The following is a 20036-nucleotide window of genomic DNA, read 5'->3' as shown; positions in this document are numbered from 1 at the left end:
TTGACCAGTGTTTTCTTTTCCCCAATTAAAACAAACTGTTGTTCCATATTTTACTTTCAAACACCCATTATATGGGCAATGCTGTTTACTTTTTGGGCGTTAAATGGTAAAGGGGGGTTGAACTAATTTAGGTGGAGTAGAACAAACCCTAATAATAAAGTCTCAGGTTGGTGACGGTCCAATCAACTAGTCTTGAAAGCACTTGAAAAAAGTGTCTTAAACTGAAAATGCAGAAGAAAATACCCATAGTTTGGCAATGGCTTTTAATATGATTGCCCTTGGTTTAGCAATAGCAATTGCTACTAGATGGTGTGTTGAAGTAGATGCAAAACAATTGGCACCAGCAGTTATTGTGTTTGGAGATTCAACAGTAGATCCAGGCAATAACAATCATATTTCAACACTTATTAGGAGCAATTTCCCTCCCTATGGAAAAGATTTCCCTGGCCATAATCCCACTGGTCGCTTCTGCAATGGAAGGCTTCCAACAGACTTCCTAGGTAAATAATTTAGAAATGATTATGTCTTATATTTTTTTAGGAAACAGTCATGGTATCAATGATTGGATGTTATGTCCGAAATTTTGATTTCTCATCATGAAGATCTTTTATAGTCTTCATTGTACCACTGTCTCAAATGAATTTAACTACATTATTTATCAATAAGAAATAAAATTTCAATTATGTAACATCCATACCATAATGTATGGTAATGACTGAATAACCATTTCTATCTTTTTAGTCTTATTTTTCTAATGTGGGTTATAATGTTTCAATAAATATAGCGGAAGGATTGGGTATAAAAGAGGCTGTGCCACCATATCTGGACCCTAGGCTTAAGGACCAAGACCTGCTTACTGGAGTCAGTTTTGCATCTGCTGGCACTGGATATGATAATGCAACTTCGCGGGTAGTTGTATGTTCATCATTTTCTCATACTTTTCTTTGTTTCATGCAAATTTTAGACATATCAGTGGGCATTACAACTAGCATGCAGTGTAAGATCAGTTGAGATTGAACCCACTTATATCCATTATGAATTAAACCTTTTTTTTATAAACCCACCACCAATCTCATCCAGAAGAGATTAAATAATAGTTAATGTATTTGAAAGATAGTTTTTTCTTAGAAGATTTTATATCATTTATGAAACTGTTTTTGTTATACACGTCTATATTGATAACTGAAAGAGTTTTTTCTTAGAAGATTTTATATCATTTATGAAACTGTTTTTGTTATTAGATATGGAAGTACACGTCTATATTGATATCTGAAAGCCAAAGACTGAATATCTTTTCTGACAGTTTTTTTAACATGTAAACAAACTAAGATCTCTCATTTATAGTTAAACATGAGAACAGACCTGAAATTTAACAATCTAGTATGAAAATTGATGAGAGTATTTTTCAATTACATTATAAGTAGAATTACATATTGTTGACCAGTTGATCTGGAACCTGTCTTTTATATATATGATTTTATAATAATATATTCTTTTAGAACAAATATTTATTATTTATATTATATTCTAAATTGTCAAATATATAATTATAAAAAAATTACAAACAGTTAATATTATTATTCAGCCTGACAAATTTTTAAATTATCAAATACAGCCTAATTTTGGCCACCTACCATCAACTTCCAATCTTGTATGACAGTGAGACGGTCCACCAATTTGTATTAACAAAGTCAAAACCAGTGCCTGCTGTTTTTAGCTTTGAAGGGTGATTGTTAGAAACATAAGATAAAAATCCCATGGTATTACAAGTTTCAACCCCACTGAAAGTTTTAAAAACTCTGCATAGAAATTATCTTATAAAATAGCAAGCATGCACTCACCCACTTGGCTATAAAAATCTACTGCTACAGTAGTGTAAATTTTAAGGTCCCTCCCTACTCATAAGCCACCTGGAGTATATTTTTGATAATATCTTCCTCTTTTGCAGTTTCATTAAGGAGGTCTCTCTAAATGATCAGAATTACTGTTTGCATGCAGAGAATCTAATTACTTCTCTTTACACTTGTTTTTGCATTGCTAGTCTGTAATACCGATGTGGAAGGAAGTTGAGTACTTCAAGGAGTACAAAATAAAGTTGGAGAGGATAGCAGGAATTGAAGAGGCCAACAACATTCTGAATAAAGCAATATTCGTGGTGAGCGCAGGCAGCAACGATTTTATTGAGAACTATTACGTCAATCCATTCACCAGATCGAAGTACACTGTTTCCAAATTCCAAGACCATATCATAGAAATCAGTTCCAACATACTCCAGGTACATATACTCATGGGTATTTTGTGTTAAGTATTGATCAATGTTGTTTTTAGATTAGATTGTGTTAGAGTTTTTTGAATCAATATTTTGAAGATCATATTTATCATCAACATTCAAATCGTATTTCATAGTCTATCATCAAATTTTACATCTCCTCTAGTTCTGTTACATTCTAAAAATAAATCATAGAGTGTTCTGATCTGATTCAAAAAACTCTGACATAATCTAATCCAAAAACATTATTATAGAGTCCGGAAATCTGATGCCTTCACTCATATGAAATATGTTATAACCATAATTATAACTCAATATAAACTTTGAGCAAGACATCTCTTGTTTAGATAGGTATTCAATGTTTTCATGTAAATTTAAACAGGACACTCTTAAGTTTTGACTTGTTTAGGTGACTCATTTGAAATTAAGTTGTCTTCTCTAATAGAACCTATCTATTAGTGTGATTTTATATGAACCACCCAAACAAATCAAAACTTAAAACATGATCATATGATTGTTTACATTCAACCTCCTCTATATAATACCTACTACATAATGATATTATTGTTGGAATGTGAAGTCCAAATTGGACTCTGAGCTAGCAGTGGTTGCGTCATCATGGCTATCTTAGCTAGCAGTGGTTGCGTCATCATGGAGTACCCACTTTCTATAAATAGTAATTTAGACATGTGTTATATATGCAGTTGTGCAAGTCATACTTACTATATTTAGTAAGTTGTATTTAAATAGGACTCCGATTGTTTTAGGCTGCTGGAAGTCATGGTTTTACCAGTTTTTTCCACGTAAATGTGTGTGTTATGTGCTATTGTTTTCTTTACAAATTTTCTGCACTTGTTATTTTTCTCACAATTATGTGTATGTATGTATATATATATATATATGATTGCAGGAGATATACAGTTATGGAGCGCGCAAAATAGCCGTGGCTGGGCTTCCTGCGTTGGGCTGTCTGCCATTAGAAAGAGCAGTCAAAGTTTTCAGGACGAAAGGAGGATGCGTGAAGGATCTCAATCAAGATGCAATAGACTACAATATGAAACTGCAGGCGATGATTGATTCCCTCAAATCCAGTCTTCCAGACCTTCGAATTGTTTATGCGGACGTGTACAGCATGTTGGTTGACATGGAGCTCAATCCTGCTAAATACAGTAAATCTAAGATCCTGTTTGTTTATTTCAAATTGCTGATCTGATAAAGAACTACAAAGGAGTTTTATTAATTATCTAGCAATCTTGAATGTATTTTTTTTATTTTCCGAATTGCAGATATAAGTTATACAAGTCTAGCATGCTGCGGAACTGGGTCAGTGGAATTTGGATATGCATGCAACAAGCGGACACCATTCACATGCTCTGATGCATCCAAATATATATTTTGGGATTCAGTTCATCCAACAGAGAAAACCTATAAATATGTTGCCCAAGATTTACTGCGAAATAGTATTCCCGAGCTACTAGACCCCTAACATTACTCTCACTATCCTATTTTTATCAAGCATTTTAAAAATTATAATAACTTGTCTAGCTCAATTATTGGAGGATTTGGAAATCTTTCAACCCTAAGAATGAAGGCATCTACAATCAGGATTTTTAAATCTCTCCAGATGTTATCTGACATTTTGAGAATATTATATTTTTTATAATAAAAAGTTTATATAAATATGGGCATCTCTATTTGTATATCATGAATTACAATATTATGATAAATTATATATTTAAAGTGGAAACTTTTTTGTTTTGTTTAAGATCACAATATGAGGAACTCATTAATTGAGCTTAATCATTAAAAAAATAAAACATTTCAAATGATCAAAATGTTAAAGTTGAATCTTAGATTTTATAAAAGCATGATTGTGAGATAATTTTAACACAATGTGAGTGTCCATACATACATAAATGTGTAGAAGAGAAGTTTTTATTATGTATATGTGATTTCTTTTATTAAGAGTAAAAGCCAATTTTTGAAAAAGCCCAAACCCTTTTACAAAGACTAGTATAGATATATCACTTTGGTTCAGTAAATAACCAAGAAATGACCAACAACGCTAAAGTTATAAACTAGCAATTATAGAAATAAATTGATAGTGAAAAGATCAAGCTAAGACAAAACACCCAAAACATAGAGCAAATCACCTAGGAAGAAAAAAAAAAGACCAACAAGCAAGTGCAAAAAGATGGGGGACCAAGAAGTGGCCACCCCACTTTTGGGTCTCATAAAATAGACAACACAAGTGTATGCTCGTTTTATAACACGCTAGCGTTATGGCTTGGTAGTGACTGAGTCTAGGATTGACCATTACCAAGCCATAATGGGCTAACATTATAATTGATGCAGGAGCATCCCTAGTTCATAGAAATCTTGCATCAACCAAAAACATTTTTTTTTATGTTTGCAGTTTCAGTTTTCCTCTCTGTGTGTCCTAGTTTTGGCACATCGGCTTCCTGTGGAGTTGGATTCTTCTTGAAGACTTGATCACCCTGCTTGCTTTCAAACTGCATCTCATTTGGACCACTTTCAGGCAAGATATCGCTACCAATTTTCTTGACAGTTTTTGGTTACCGGTTTCCTGAGACCTATTCTGGTGATCTACCAAAACCCATTCTAATGCTTACGAAGCCTTGGATGTTGATCCCGATGTTTCTTGACGTGTGGCCGACCTTCTACATTTCCTCCTTTAGGATTTTCCGGAGGCCGACCTCATTCATTTCTGCATATTAGGATTTTGATCCTCTTGGGCCGACCTGATCCTTTGGATCAATATATATTTGTAATCATGCTTTGCATTGTAGGGAATCAATTCAGAGATAAGGAGTATCAGATAGATAGTTCTTAGAAGATAGATTATTTGATTCAAGGTCCCTATGAGACCTATTCTACCAGGCCTGTGTGTCGGTATGCTATAACCCGGTTGATGCCGGTTGGATGTAATTGACTTTTCATGCAATAAAACAATCTGTTCTACATTTGCCTCCATCATATTTGTGTGTTTCTGTTGTGTTAACTCTTGCTGACTAGTTTGGACTGATCTCCTTGAGGTCCCTCTTCGCTCATGACTACTTCAAGTGGTATCAAATCAAAGTTTCATTTTGGAGGATTGCATGTCCTGAATTTTGTTGTAGGGTGGTGGATTGCGGATCCGACCTGCAATTGTAGAGGACTAGCATGCATCAATGGCGCAAAGAGGAACTAGGAATGGTGGAGCGTGTGGGAATGCAGACCCTGTTGTAATGGAGATGTTGCAATGAATAGAAGCCCAGTTAGAAGCCGTGGAGACAACCCAGAGAAGAGGGGACATGTTGAGGTTGTGAGTGAAGATGAAGGAGAAGAAGCCCCAGCAGAACAAGTAAACCTACCGGTAGTTGATTTGGAGGAGGAAAGGTTTTTAAGGGTTTTGAGTAGGGCGAACACTAAACCTCATTTTACCCCATCGAAATATGATGGGAAGTTAGATTCAGATGAATTGTTGGATTGGATATTGGAGATGGAGAAATATTTTGACTTTGAAAACACTGCAAAAGAGAGGAAGGTGGAATATGCCTATACCCAGTTGAAGGGTCATGCATCTCTTTGGTGGGAGCATTTGCAAGTTGATAGGCAAAGAAGAGGTAAAGAAAAGATTAAGGCATGGGATAGGATGATTGCTAAGTTAAAATCAAAGTTTGTCCTGACAAATTATTAAGTAGATCTGTTCCAGAAGTTGCAGAATTTGAGACAGAAGGAATCTAGTGTGAAGGAGTACACTGAATCATTTTACAAGTTGAACATCAGATTCAGACATGTTGATGATGAGATTAAAATTTGCAAGATATCTGAATGGATTGTGAATGTCTATACAAGATGAACTCAGTATGATCAAATTAGAAAGTGTTGAAGAGGCTTATCAGTATGCAATAAAGGCTGAAGATAAATTGAATAAAAGGCATGAGTAGATACAAAGAGGTAGAGGTGGAAGGTTTACCGGAGGAAGAGGAACCAATATGGATCAAAACAAGGACAAGGAAGTAATCAAAGAAGGTAGTTCATACCAAAAGGATGAAAGAAGTTTCTATCGGAGGAGAGAACCAGATGGTTACCGGAATGAGAACTTTGGAAGACAAGACAAAAGGACATTCAGAGGAACCTGTTTTAAATGTGGAGGAGAATGACACCGTGCATTTGAATGTAAGAAGTTAGAGACTACCGGAAGAGCGGTAGTGGTGGAAGAGAACCCCACCGGATCGAACAATAAACCGGAAGATGGAGAACTGTTGATGATGAGGAGAGCATTATGTCATACCGAAGAAGATAAAGAACCCTTACAGAGGAAGAACCTGTTCAAGACCAGATGTAAGGTATCCGGTAAGTGTTGTAAAGTTGTTATTGCTAGGGGTAGTTCGAATAATCTTGTTTCAAAAGAGTTGGTGAATAAGTCTAAATTAGAGAGATTGAAACACCCTAAGCCTTACTAGATAGCATGGATTCAGGATGAACATAAGTTGTTAGTATATGAACAATGCTTAGTAAAATTGAAAATTGGGAATTACCATGATGAAGTTTTGTGTGATATTATGCCTATGGACATTTGTCATCTTTTGTTGGGAATACCTTGGTAGTTTGATTGACAAGCAATGCATGATGGAAGGAAGAATACATACACTATAGTGGCCAATGGGATGAAGCAAACCTTGTTGCCTTTGGAGGAACCTTTGAAGAATGAAGTCTGTACAAATACCATAATTTCTCTTGTATATGGAAGGAAGTTCATAGATGGACTGAGACATGAGAATGTACGTTTTGCCTTAATTCCTAAGAGGACTGAAAGACCGGAACCAGAAGGAGAACTCCAGGAAGAGATAAGAGATTTGTTGACAGAATATGAGGACATCATTTCAGATAATGTACCTGATGGATTGCCACCTGTTAGAAGTATTAGTCATTGCATGGACTTAGTTCCCGAAGCTAGTTTTCCTAACAAAGCTACACACCGGTTAACACCGGCAGAGAATGAATAACTAAATAGACAAGTGCAGGAATTGTTGAAGAAAGGTTTGATCAGACAAAGTTTGAGTCCCTATGCAGTACCAGCAGTATTGGCACCTAAGAAGAATGGAGAATGGAGAATGTGTATTGATTCTAGAGCAATAAACAAGATCATAGTGAAATATCAGTTTCCCTTGCCTATGATGGATGACATAATGGACTGTTTGAATGCAACAAAGTACTTTACAAAGATAGATTTGAAGAGTGAATATCATCAGATCAGGATCAGAGAAGGTGATGAATGAAAGACTGCATTTAAGACCAATGAAGGATTATATGAATGGTTGGTGATGCCTTTTGGAATGACTAATGCACCGAGTACTTTCATGAGGCTGATGAATGAGGTTTTGAAGAAATTATTGGGTAAGTTTGTTATTGTATACTTGGATGACATTCTGATTTTCAATAAAACAAAAGAGGAACATTTGTTGCAGTTAAGACAAGTTTTGTAGAGGTTAAGAGAAGAAAGGTTACTGATCAATATCAAGAAGTGGACTTTCATGAAGGACGAGTTATTTTATTTGGGCTTTGTGATATCTAAGGATGGTTTGAAGATGGACCCGGAGAAAGTGAAAGCCATTATTGAGTGGCCTACACTAGAAAGCATTGGAGAGGTAAGATTATTTCATGGATTGGCTAGTTTTTATCGGAAGTTTATCAGAAATTTTAGTTCAGTTTGTAATCCTATGACCGATACCATGAGGGAGATAGGAAGGAATTCAAGTGGACCAACGGAGAAAACAAAAGTTTTGAGTTGTTGAAGCAGAAAGTGACTGAGCATCTTGTGTTGGCTTTACCGGATTTCAATAAGGTATTTCAAGTATATTGTGATGCAAGTGGAACAACAATAGGAGCAATTTTGAGTCAAGAAGGGAGAGCAATAGCATATTTCAGTCAGAAATGGAATAATGCCTGGAAGAGATATTCAGTATATGATTAGGAATTTTATGCCATAATTCAAGCCTTAAAGAAATGGAGACATTACTTGCTGCCTAAGGAGTTTGTGTTGTATACAGATCATCAAGCTTTGCAATATTTGAGTAGTCAGAGTAAGTTGAATCAAAGACATATGAGATGGGTAGAGTTCTTGTAGAGTTACACCTTTGTGTTGAAACATAGAAGTGGAAAATCTAACAAAGTTGTTGATGCATTGAGTAGGAGAAGGAATTTTCTGACAAAGATGAGAGTGACAATATTAGGTTTTGAGGATTTGAAGACCTTGTATGATGAAGACCCAGATTTTATAGAACCTTGGAAAGCCTGTAGAGAACCAGTTATGGTTGATAGGAGCAAATAGTTGGATTACTTCATTCAAGATGGAATGTTATTTAAGGGAGTTCAGTTGTGCATACCTAAAAGTTCCATGAGAGAGAACCTGATAAAAGAGAAGCATAGTGGAGGTTTAGCTGGACACTTTGGCATTGATAAAACATTTGCATTAGTAAGTGAGCAGCACTTTTGGCCCCAGATTCATAAAGATGTTAAGAGATATGTACAGAGTTTTAGAATTTGTCAAGTTGCAAAAGGTAGTGGTTAGAATGCGGGATTGTATAAACCTTTGACAGTACCGGTAAGACCTTGGGAGGATATAAGTATGGATTTTGTACTTGGCTTACCTAAGACACCAAGGGGGGATGATTTTATATTTGTGGTAGTGGATATATTTTCAAAGATGGCTCATTTCATACCTTGTAAGAAGACATTGGATGCATTGCATATAGAAGACCTATTTTTTAAGGAAGTGGTGAGATTGCATGGATTACTTAAGAGAATAGTTTCAGACAGAGACACTAAATTTGTTTGCTATTTTTGGAGAACACTTTGGAAGAAGATGAAGATGGATTTGAAGTTCAGTTCTACTTTTCACCCACAAACTGATGGACAGACAGAAGTAGTTAACCAGAGTTTGGGAAACTTGTTGAGATGTTTAGTAGGAGATAAAATCAGAAGTTGGGATTTGATCCTTGTACAAGTAGAGTTTTCCTATAACAATTCAGTGAATAGAAGTATCGGAAAAACACATTTTGAGATTGTTACTGGAGTGCACCCTAAAGGAATAGAAGAATTGAGAGAAATTAGCAATGAAGACCAAAGAGTTCAGAAGCAGAAGAATTTGCAGATCACATGGCAACATTGCACATTCAGGTTAAACAACATTTGGAAGACATGAATAGCGAATACAAGAAGAAGGCGGATGAGAAGAAGAGACATAAGGAATTTGAGGTTGGCAATGAAGTGATGGTCTATTTGAGAAAATAGAGATTCTCGGTTGGAACTTATAATAAGTTGCGAATGAAGAATTTTGGACCCTGTAAGATCTTGAGAAAGTTTAGTTCCAGAAATGCATATGAAGTGGAGCTACCAGATAGTCTAAATATTTAACCTATATTCAACATTGCAGATCTTCATGACTACCATGAACCAGAATTCAGTAAGGACATTATTGAAAACTTGGAGAAATAATTTCCCCAGAAGGAACCATATCAAATTGAAGAGATTTTGGATAGTAGGATCGGGTGTAATACCCGAAGCAATCAGTACAAACAATACCTTGTGAAGTGTAAGAACAGACCAGTGGAAGACTTATCTTAGATTTATCAGGAAGAGGTGGACCACCTTGGTTTTCCTCTGACCCTGGAAAAGTGAGAGGCTCACTTTCTATTAACCCCGGATGTCTGATGCAGGAGCATCCCCGATTCATAGCAATCTTGCATCAACCAAAAACATTTTCTTTTCTGTTTGCAGTTTCAGTTTTCCTCTTTGTGTGTCCCAGCCACAGTACACCGAATTCCTGTAGAGTTGGATTCTTTTTGAAGACTTGATCACCCTTCTTGCTTTCAAACCGCATCTCATTTGGATCACTTTTCGGCAAGATACCGCTACCAGTTTTCTTGACAATTTCTGGTTACCGATTGCCTGAGACCTATTCTGGTGATCAATCGGAACCCATTCTGATGCTTATGGAGCCTTGGATGTTGATCTTGATGTTTCTTGACATGTGGCCAACCTTCTATGTTTCATCCTTTGGGATTTTTGGAGGCCGACCTCATTCATTTCTGCATGTTAGGATTTTGATCCTTTTGGGCCGACCTGATCCTTTGGATCAATATATATTTGTAATCATGCTTTGCATTGTAGGGAATTAATTCAGAGATAAGGAGTATCAGATAGATAGTTGTTAGAAGATAGATCATTCGATTCAAGGTCCCTATGAGACCTATTCTACCAGGCCTGTGTGCCAGTATGCTGTAACCCGGTTGATGCCAGTTGGATGTAATTGTCTTTTCATGCAATAAAACAATCTGTTCTGCATTTACCTCCATCATATCTATGTGTTTCTGTTGTGTTAACTCTTGTTGACCAGTTTGGATTGATCTCCTTGAGGTCCCTCCTCACTGGTGACTACTTCAAGTGGGTTAGTGTTTAATTGTTTATGTGCTGCATTAATTTTTGTTTTAGATTGATTCACTCCCCCTCACAGTCTTGCATTGGGTTCAACAATTGGTATCAAAGAAAGGATCCTCTTGAGTAAGCTTAACTGTTTGAGGTAGATCCAGTATGGCGCAGGATGTGTATTACAAAGTTCTAATCTTTGATGGTACAAATTTTTTGTACTAGAAGGAGAGAATGGAGTTGCACTTGGAGACATCGCAAAATGGAATTTGAGAAATCATTCAAACTAGATATACACCTCCACAAGGTGGTCCTCAATCTTCAAATGGGAAAAAGCTAAAGGAGACTAATGCAAAGGTTGGAGCTATAATTTTTAATAGTATAAGTGATTTGGTGTTTGGAAGTGTAAAAGGATTGAAATAAGATAAAGCTATATGGAATGAGTTGTGTTTGGCATATGAAGGAGATCTGAAGACAAAACATGCTAGGCTGATGAATCTGAAGTAGAAGTATGAGTATTTGAGAATTCTTGAAGATGAAGGTGTTGAGAACTATATTCATATTGTTGCTAATCTTTCTGATGGTATTAGAGTTGTCGATGGACATTTGGATGAATGTGATTTTTTTTAGAAGATCTTGCTAACTTTGCCTAAATCCTACAAACCAACAAGGTGTGCCATACAGGAAAGCAATAATTTGAGTAAGTATATTATTGATCAACTTACCGGTACCTTAGTAGCTTTTGAAATTATATAAATGGAGGAAGAGAAAAGAGAAAAGAAAGAAGCAACATTTAATGTTTCAAGACATGATGATCTGCAATGCAATGGATATAGATGAAGCTAAATAAAACTTTGTGAGAAGATTGCAATGAGGCACTAAAAAATACAAAGGTAAGTTACCTCTAAAATATTTTTCTTGTGGTAGAATTGGACATTATGCTTCTAATTGCTTTTACAAAGAAGACTATAAGAGATCGGATGATGATGAGAAGAAAAATAAATTTAGAAGATGCAACTTTAACATAAGAGAGAAGAAGGGTTTATGTTCTATTGAGGAACATACATCCAAAGATGAAGTTGATGATGACTCAACTGAAGAATCTTTATTTCTAGCAATCGAAGAGAGGGAGAATGCCTTGAAGAAAATTGAAGAGTAGAAGAGTGTCAATACTACATTGCATGCTAAGATAGAACTGAATACATGGATTATTGACTCTAGATGTTCAAATAATATGACCGGTGATAAAGATAGGTTTATTAATCTCAAGAAATATGATGGTGGATCAGTGAAATTTGTTGGAGAAGATGGGCCATTTATTCGAGGTATTAGAAGTATTTCTATTGATGGTAAGTATAAAACTGATGATGTTTATTATGTTGAAGGATTAAGACATAGTTTGTTAAGCATTATTCAGATGTGTAGAAAAGGCTATTAAGTTTTGTTTAGTAGCACCAGATGTGTGATCAAAAAAGAAAAGAGTAGTCAAAGGGTTGCAAAAGGAGTTAGAACAGGTGAAAATTGTTGGGAAAAATGGTGTCTCAACCTTGCATTTATGCGAGGTTACTATTTATAGTAAGTTTTCATTTGAGCACGAAATGGTGCGAAACTCTTCCTAAAGCTTCTGGTTGGTTAGATAAGCATTCCGGTAAAGTTGCGTCGCAAGGTCACAGCTAGTTTTGAAGATATTGATGTTTTCATCTTGGAGGGGTGCAATAAAATATTTAAACTTAATTTTGGGGACTTTAGAGGCTTCAAAACGCCCTGAAAAGTGGCCGTAACTGGCAAAGCTGGTTATGAGGTGATAGAGCACTTCACGAGCTTTCCGGCGCTTCAAACGGTTCGTCAATCGGACACCCGGTTCTCAAGTTATGGCCTCCGGAAGTTTGTACTCCTGAAATAGGAAAAATAATTTGTATCGGATACATAAATGAGCTGTAAAAGGGAGCGACACATGTTGATGTGTGCTTTAACATGTCATAGGGCATCTAGAAGGGAGATAAGGTCGGCTACACCTTATTGGGTGGTTTTAGCCCATGGTTTTGTAATACCGTTTGACGATTTCTTGTATTGTATCTCCTATTTATGAGGTGTGTGAGATAGAGGTTGTGTGTAAGAGTCTCATGGCTATTGAGTTGCCTCTGAATCTCTGATTAGTGGTACTCCTGCGAAGAGCTTGCTCTGCAAGTATGTTGTAATATGTTTTTGATTGCTGAATAAAATATTGAGCTGCTTTTGGAGGGTGGGGTTTTTCTCCCGAAAGGGTTTTCCCCACGTAAATCATTGTGTTGTGGTATGAATGCTATTATATCTATTTCTATTTTTCTGTAACTGTTGTAATGATCTGAAAAGTTTTGCATTACCCTCCTCTCAAGGTTAGTGTAGGAAGTTGTTTCCGCTACTTAACTTCCTTACAAGTGGTATCAGAGCCTGATCACCTTTGGTTTCAATTGTGGGCAGTTGGGTTTTTTGAACTAATCCAGATTTGAGTGGGAGCTTGTGCAGAAGACACTTTTTGATCTTGTTGTAGGAATATTCAGATGGCGAGTTCGTCAGGGAGAATAGAGGTGGAGAAATTTAATGGAAGTAATTTTGAGATGTGGAAGCTGAAGATGGAAGATCTGCTAATAGATCGAGATCTTTGGGATGCTGTTGATGCGAATGTCCAAAGGCCCTCAGATCCTACTGCAGCAGCTCAGTATGATGTTATGGACCGAAAAGCCAAGGGTCTAATCAGACTGTGCCTGGCAGACTCTGTTCTAATCAATGTCCATGAAGAAAACTCTGCAAAGAAGCTATGGACTAAGCTTGGTGAGATGTATCAAGTGAAATCTTTATTAAATCAAATTTTCTTAAGAAAGAAATTGTATTCCTTGAAGATGGAAGAGGGTGGACGAATTGCAGACCACCTGGAAGCATTCAATATGATTGTGGCTCAGTTAGTATCCATCGGTGTTAAGATGGACGAGGAGGAGAAATGTCAGATCTTGCTTTGTTCTTTGCCTGATTCGTGGGATTCTCTTGTTATGGCTATCGGTAGTACTTCTGTTGTTTTGAAATCTGAAGACGTGGTGGGTGCCCTACTTGGTGAAGAGATGCGAAGGAAGGTATCCATCAGTTCAAAGGAAGCCCTAACCATTCGTGGAAGACCTAAGGAGAAAGGCAAGAAGAATGAGAAGCGTGGCAAGTCCAAATCCAAAGGAAGATCGAAATCTCCTGGAAAGTCCAAAGTCATTTGCTGGAATTGTGGTAAATCGGGTCACATCCGTAAGGACTGCAAAGAAGAAAAGAAGAAGAAAAAGAAAAAGTTCGATTCTGATTCTGAGTCCGACAAGGAAGATGGCGATGCATTTATTGCGGCTTTGGCGACTCATGCAGGTAATGATGCCTGGCTAATTGACTCAGGTGCATCTTTTCATATGACTTCCAATAGAGATTGGTTTTCTGAATATGAAGGATTTAATGGAGGTAAGGTGTACTTGGGTGATGATTCACATCTAGACATTGTTGGTCGAGGTAAAGTTAGAATCAGGTTTTCTGATGGTAGAATAAAAAGGATTAATGGTGTGCTGCATATCCCTGGATTAAAACGAAACCTGTTATCTGTGAGCAAACTAGTAGATGCAGGTGTGCAGGTAGTCTTTTCTGAAACAGGATGTAAGATGATTAAAGGTGCTATGGTAGTTGCTAGAGGTGTCAGGTTTGGCACTTTGTATAAGCTTGAAGCATACACTGTTGAGTGTAATAGCACTTCTATAAAAAGTAAATCTGTGGATACTTCACTGGAAGATTTGAAGGTTTCACCTTCAGCAGATGGAAATGGTTTTTGGGTACCTAAGGGTGCTCTTTCGTCTGAAGCAAAGTTACTTGCAGAGAAGACTATGTTATGGCACCAGAGACTTGGCCACATTGGAGAAAAGGGTCTAAGGACCTTGAAAAATAAAAACCTTGTTGAAGGTTTGAATGACTGTAATCTTGACTTTGATTTCTGTGAGCATTGCATTTATGGAAAACAAAACCGCGTTCAGTTTTACTCGAGTTCTCATAAAACTTGTGGTGTTTTGGATCTTATCCATTCTGATGTGTTTGGTCCAGTAGATGTCTCTTCGATTGGAAAATCCACATATTATGTTTCATTTATTGATGATTTTAGTAGAAGGACATGGGTTTATTTTCTAAAGAGTAAATCTGAAGTTTTTAGTCATTTTAAAGAATTTAAAGCAATGGTTGAGTTGCAGACTGGAAAGAAAATAAAATGTTTGAGAACTGATAATGGCGGTGAGTTTTGCTCTAATGATTTTGATAGATTCTGTAAAGACTGTGGAATTAACAGGCAGAAGACAACTCCGTATTCTCCACAGCAGAATGGAGTTGCAGAAAGAATGAACAGGACATTGATGGAGAAGGCTAGGAGTATGTTGAGTGGTGCTGGTCTCGAACAAAAGTTTTGGGCTGAAGCTGTTGCCACTGCTTGCTACTTGATTAACAGGTCTCCTACATCAGCTCTTGTTGATAAAACGCCTATGGAAGCATGGTCAGGTCACAAGCCTTCATTGAGACATCTTAGAGTTTTTGGTTGCGAGGCATATGCACATGTGCCAAAGGAGAAGCGAACAGAGTTGGAGAACAAGGCTGTGAAATGTATCTTCATCGGGTATAGTTATGGTGTGAAAGGATACAAGCTTTGGGACCCTGTTGCACAAAAGGTAATTCACAGTAGAAGTGTTATTTTTAGAGAAATTAAGTCTCCTTCTATTACATTGCAGCCAGAACAGACTAAAAAAGAAGATGTGATTCAACTTCCTTCTACACCTGAAAGAGTTGAATCGAGACCCCTAGATAGGCAAGAATTTGAGGAGAGCTCGTCTAGCTCTGAATCTTCAGAAGAGGAGGAAGAACCTCCAACTCAGCTTGTTCGAAGGTCTACAAGACATAGACAACCACCTGAAAGGTATTCACCTAATGATTGGAGATGTATTTTTTCTCTGAATACTAGTGTGGATGAACCGAAATCTGTAGAAGAGGCATTAGGTATGAATGATGCAGAATCCTGGAAGATTACTATGGAGGAAGAAATGGCAGCTTTGAAAAAGAATGATACATGGGATCTTGTACCATTGCCTGAAGGACGAAAACCTGTTGGTTGTAAATGGGTGTTCAAGAAAAAGATTGGTTCAGATGGAAGCATTGAGAAGTATAAAGCAAGGTTGGTTGCAAAAGGCTACTCTCAGGTTGAGGGTGTTGATTACGGTGAGATATTTTCTCCTGTTGCAAAAATGACGTCCATTAGATTTTTGCTTTCTATTGCTACTGCTTATGATTTAGAGGTTGAGCAAATGGATGTGAAAACTGCTTTCCTTCATGGTGATTTGGAGGAAGATATTTATATGACACAGCCGGAGCACTATGTGGTGAAAGGCAAAAGTAATTTGGTCTGTAAATTGAAGAAATCTTTGTATGGCCTCAAACAAAGTCCTAGGATGTGGTACCAGAAATTTGATACATATGTGTTGAGTTTGGGATTTGAACGTTCTAAATCAGATCACTGTGTTTATTATAAATCTTATGGTGATCATTTCTTATTCATTGCATTGTATGTCGATGATATGTTATTCATTGGTAAAGGGAAAGGTATGATTTCAGAACTGAAGTCTCAGCTCGCTGCTAAATTTGAAATGAAAGATCTTGGTGCAGCAAAGCACATTCTTGGGATGGAAATTAGAAGAGATAGGGTAAACAGAAAGCTATGGCTAGGCCAGAGTAAGTATGTGAATTCAGTGTTACAGAGGTTCAACATGCAAAATTGTAGACCATTGAGTGTTCCTTTTACAGTTGGAATGAAACTATCTATTTCAGATTGTCCTACATCCCCATTGGAGATGGAAGACATGAGTAGAGTGCCTTACCAGAGTGCGGTTGGAAGCTTGATGTATGCTATGGTCTGTACTAGACCAGACATTGCCCAAGCAGTGGGAGTACTTTCTAGATATATGTCTAATCCTGGTAGAGTTCATTGGGATGCAGTCAAAAGAGTCTTCAGATATTTGAAGGGTACTTCAGAGTATTCTTTGTGTTATCATGGTAATTCAGTTGGAGACATGACTTCCCTTGATATCCATGGTTATGTGGATTCAGATTGGGCAGGTGATATTGATAGCAGAAGATCCACCAGTGCTTATGTGTTTACTTTGTTTGGTGGTGCAATTAGTTGGATGAGTAAGCGACAGGCTGTGGTTGCTTTATCCACTACTGAAGCGGAGTATATGGCAGCTACTCATGCTTGTAAAGAGGCCATTTGGCTTAAGAGACTATGTTCAGATATTGGAATAAAACAAGGTACAGTGACAGTTTACTGTGACAGTCAGAGTGCAATTAGCCTAGCTAAGAACCCGACATTTCATGCCCGGACCAAACATATTGATATTCAGTATCATTTTGTTAGAGATATGGTCGAAGATGGTAGGGTGAAGCTGGTTAAGGTGGAAACTTTGATGAATGTTGCAGATGCTTTAACTAAGGCTGTGAGCACAGAGAAGTTCAGATGGTGTTCAGAGTCTATGGGCCTTATGGCCCCTAGCAATTGATTTATTGTGTTGACATTCCCTTCCGCTCATGCAAGGTGTTCGACAAGTGGGAGATTTGTTGGGAAAAATGGTGTCTCAACCTTGCATTTATGCGAGGTTACTATTTATAGTAAGTTTTCATTTGAGCACAAAATGGTGCGAAACTCTCCCTAAAGCTTCTGGTTGGTTAGATAAGCATTCCGGTAAAGTTGCGTCGCAAGGTCACAGCTAGTTTTGAAGATATTAATGTTTTCATCTTGGAGGGGTGCAATAAAATATTTAAACTTAATTTTGGGGACTTTAGAGGCTCTGAAATGCCCTGAAAAGTGGTCGTAACCGGCGAAGCAGGTTACGAGGTGATAGAGCACTTCGCGAGCTTTCCGGCGCTTCAAACGGTTCGTCAATCGGACACCCGGTTCTCAAGTTATGGCCTCCGAAAGTTTGTACTCCTGAAATAGGAAAAATAATTTGTATCGGATACATAAATGAGCTGTAAAAGGGAGCGACACATGTTGATGTGTGCTTTAACATGTCATAGGGCATCTAGAAGGGAGATAAGGTCGGCTACACCTTATTGGGTGGTTTTAGCCCATGGTTTTGTAATACCGTTTGACGGTTTCTTGTATTGTATCTCCTATTTATGAGGTGTGTGAGATAGAGGTTGTGTGTAAGAGTCTCATGGCTATTGAGTTGCCTCTGAATCTCTAATTAGTGGTACTCCTGCGAAGAGCTTTCTCTGCAAGTATGTTGTAATCTGTTTTTGATTGCTGAATAAAATATTGAGCTGCTTTTGGAGGGTGGGGTTTTTCTCCCAAAAGGGTTTTCCCCACGTAAATCATTGTGTTGTGGTATGAATGCTATTATATCTATTTCTATTTTTCTGTAACTGTTTTAATGATCTGAAAAAATTTTGCATTACCCTCCTCTCAAGGTTAGTGTAGGAAGTTGTTTCCGCTACTTAACTTCCTTACAAAAATGTATACTATATCAAGGATAAGAGAGAAAGTAATTTTTTTCTAACACAGAGTATGAATGTTGGTTGTAGCACAAAATAATGGGACATGTCAATTTTGATAATATGATCAATATTTGCAAATCTGAAGTAGTTAGAGATTTACCTAGACTTGTGAAGCCTACTAATAATATGTGCATAGAATGTCAATTGGAAAAGCAAACAAAGGGGAGATTTAATAATAAGGACAACATGATTAAACAAAGAACGGTATTTCATGTTACTTATTGATGATTTTTCTAGAATGACTTGGGTCACATTTCTAAAGGATAAATCTGTTGGGAAATGCACACTCCAATGAGAAATTGTAGGTGATTGAAGGTTTTGTCATTGATGGAAACCTTGCAATCATATGATACCAGAAAAACAAATATACTGGCACCGGCAATGACAAACTCTACATCGGCACACAAAACACTGGCAGTGAAAGGATGGATACCGACACTCTGGTCGACAGGAATTTTGTTGATAATATATTTTGTAATTAATTGTAAAATCATTGTAAGCCGACATGGTGAGTTGTAATATGACTCATATATGTATGAGATCATTGTAGAACATTTGGTAATAATATGGATAGTCAAAATTATGTAGACCTAATATGTGAAATATAGGTTAAGGGTTTACGTATGAAGCAGAGCTAAAACTGGTACTGGATCTGGCATAGCAGATGCTAATTTGAAGCAATACAAGACATTGGATTTTTATAATCCATTTTTGTAAGTTAGTATAAATTCCTTTGTAATTGAGTAGTGAGCTCTAGGAACTTGGCGTTTCTACATGTCCAGGCCCCTCTTGTAAAACAATAATATTCCCTTATTGGCCAGTAAGTGAATATTATGGGTCACAAATCCCACCGAGGTTTTTCCCACATCGGGTTTCCTCGTTAAACTACTGTGTTATGGTGTGCTTTTCATGTGGTTTTTGTTATTCTTATTTACTGTATTATTTTTGGTTTACCGATACACAGTATTGATATGCTTTACATGTTTTAAATCAAGTAAATTCACAAACCGGTTAGATACTGATTCATCCCCCCCCCTCTCAGTATCTTTGGGAATCCTAACAATTGGTATCAACACCTGGTCCTCTATTTTCAGAAGCCTAACAACTTGAAGAAGATCTTGTCACCGGTGGAGATGGAAAACTTGAGAGAACAATTGAAAACAACTCTTTCAGACTATGATGCAAAAAAGGTGAAGAATATCAAAATTGAAGATGATCTAAAGGTTGCTCAGGATATCATTCAAGCACTTCAAGAAAATCTTACCATTGCAACAAATAAGAGAAGAGAACTTTGTGAAAAGATGCAAAATGAGAATGATGAAAAAGAAACTCTTAATGATCTGGTAAACAAGCTAAGACAAGAGATCAATACAACACAGAATGAGATGCAAGATATCACTATGAGATTTTGTAAAGAAATTGAAGATAGGAAGAAGAAAGAAGAAGACTTGGCCAGAAGACTAAATGATGCTGGAAATGAAAACATGAGACTTAGTCATGAAAATGATATGTTGAAGACAAATCTAATGCACACACAAAATGACAGAACTGAACTCATAAGACAGAAAGGAACCTTGGAAAGTGAACTAACTACTGCAAATGATCACAAAGAAAAATTCAAGAAAAGTTCAGAAGAACTTGGTGACATGCTAAAGAATAAGAAACCTAATGGTGATACAAATGGCCTTGGCTTTGAAGTTGGTGAAAGCTCCGGTACTGCAAACAATCATGATCATAGCAAACCGGTAAGACA

The 20036-nt window shown here is 37.0% G+C and overlaps 1 protein-coding gene across 2 annotated transcripts; it reads left to right on the top strand.

Annotated features, from left to right (window-relative positions):
* The first annotated feature begins 207 nt into the window (after window positions 1–207).
* LOC131034173 (GDSL esterase/lipase At2g04570) lies at window positions 208–3923 on the top strand. Of its 2 annotated transcripts, none has more exons than XM_057965565.1 (5): window positions 208–500; window positions 785–909; window positions 2042–2275; window positions 3180–3438; window positions 3556–3923. In XM_057965565.1, the coding sequence occupies exons 1-5, from the start codon at window positions 257–259 to the stop codon at window positions 3753–3755; spliced, it is 1062 nt and encodes a 353-aa protein (XP_057821548.1). In that variant the 5' UTR covers window positions 208–256; the 3' UTR covers window positions 3756–3923. The 2 variants fall into 2 exon arrangements, with proteins under 2 accessions (XP_057821548.1, XP_057821547.1); XM_057965564.1 differs by having other exon boundaries at window positions 785–915.
* Window positions 3924–20036: the final 16113 nt, after the last annotated feature.

The sequence above is a fragment of the Cryptomeria japonica genome, chromosome 1 (genome assembly GCF_030272615.1).
Source record: "Cryptomeria japonica chromosome 1, Sugi_1.0, whole genome shotgun sequence".
NCBI lineage: Eukaryota > Viridiplantae > Streptophyta > Pinopsida > Cupressales > Cupressaceae > Cryptomeria > Cryptomeria japonica.
The sequence above is the reverse complement of the archived record's forward strand: the minus strand, read 5'-3'. Positions and strand labels throughout refer to the sequence as shown.

Excerpts from the sequence above, each read along its gene's own strand:
- LOC131034173 (XM_057965564.1), top strand. The coding sequence starts at position 257 with ATGGCTTTTAATATGATTGCCCTTGGTTTAGCAATAGCAATTGCTACT. Across the intron at positions 916-2,041 it reads ATGCAACTTCGCGGGTAGTT|TCTGTAATACCGATGTGGAA; the intron begins GTATGTTCATCA and ends TTGCATTGCTAG. Across the intron at positions 2,276-3,179 it reads TCAGTTCCAACATACTCCAG|GAGATATACAGTTATGGAGC; the intron begins GTACATATACTC and ends ATATGATTGCAG.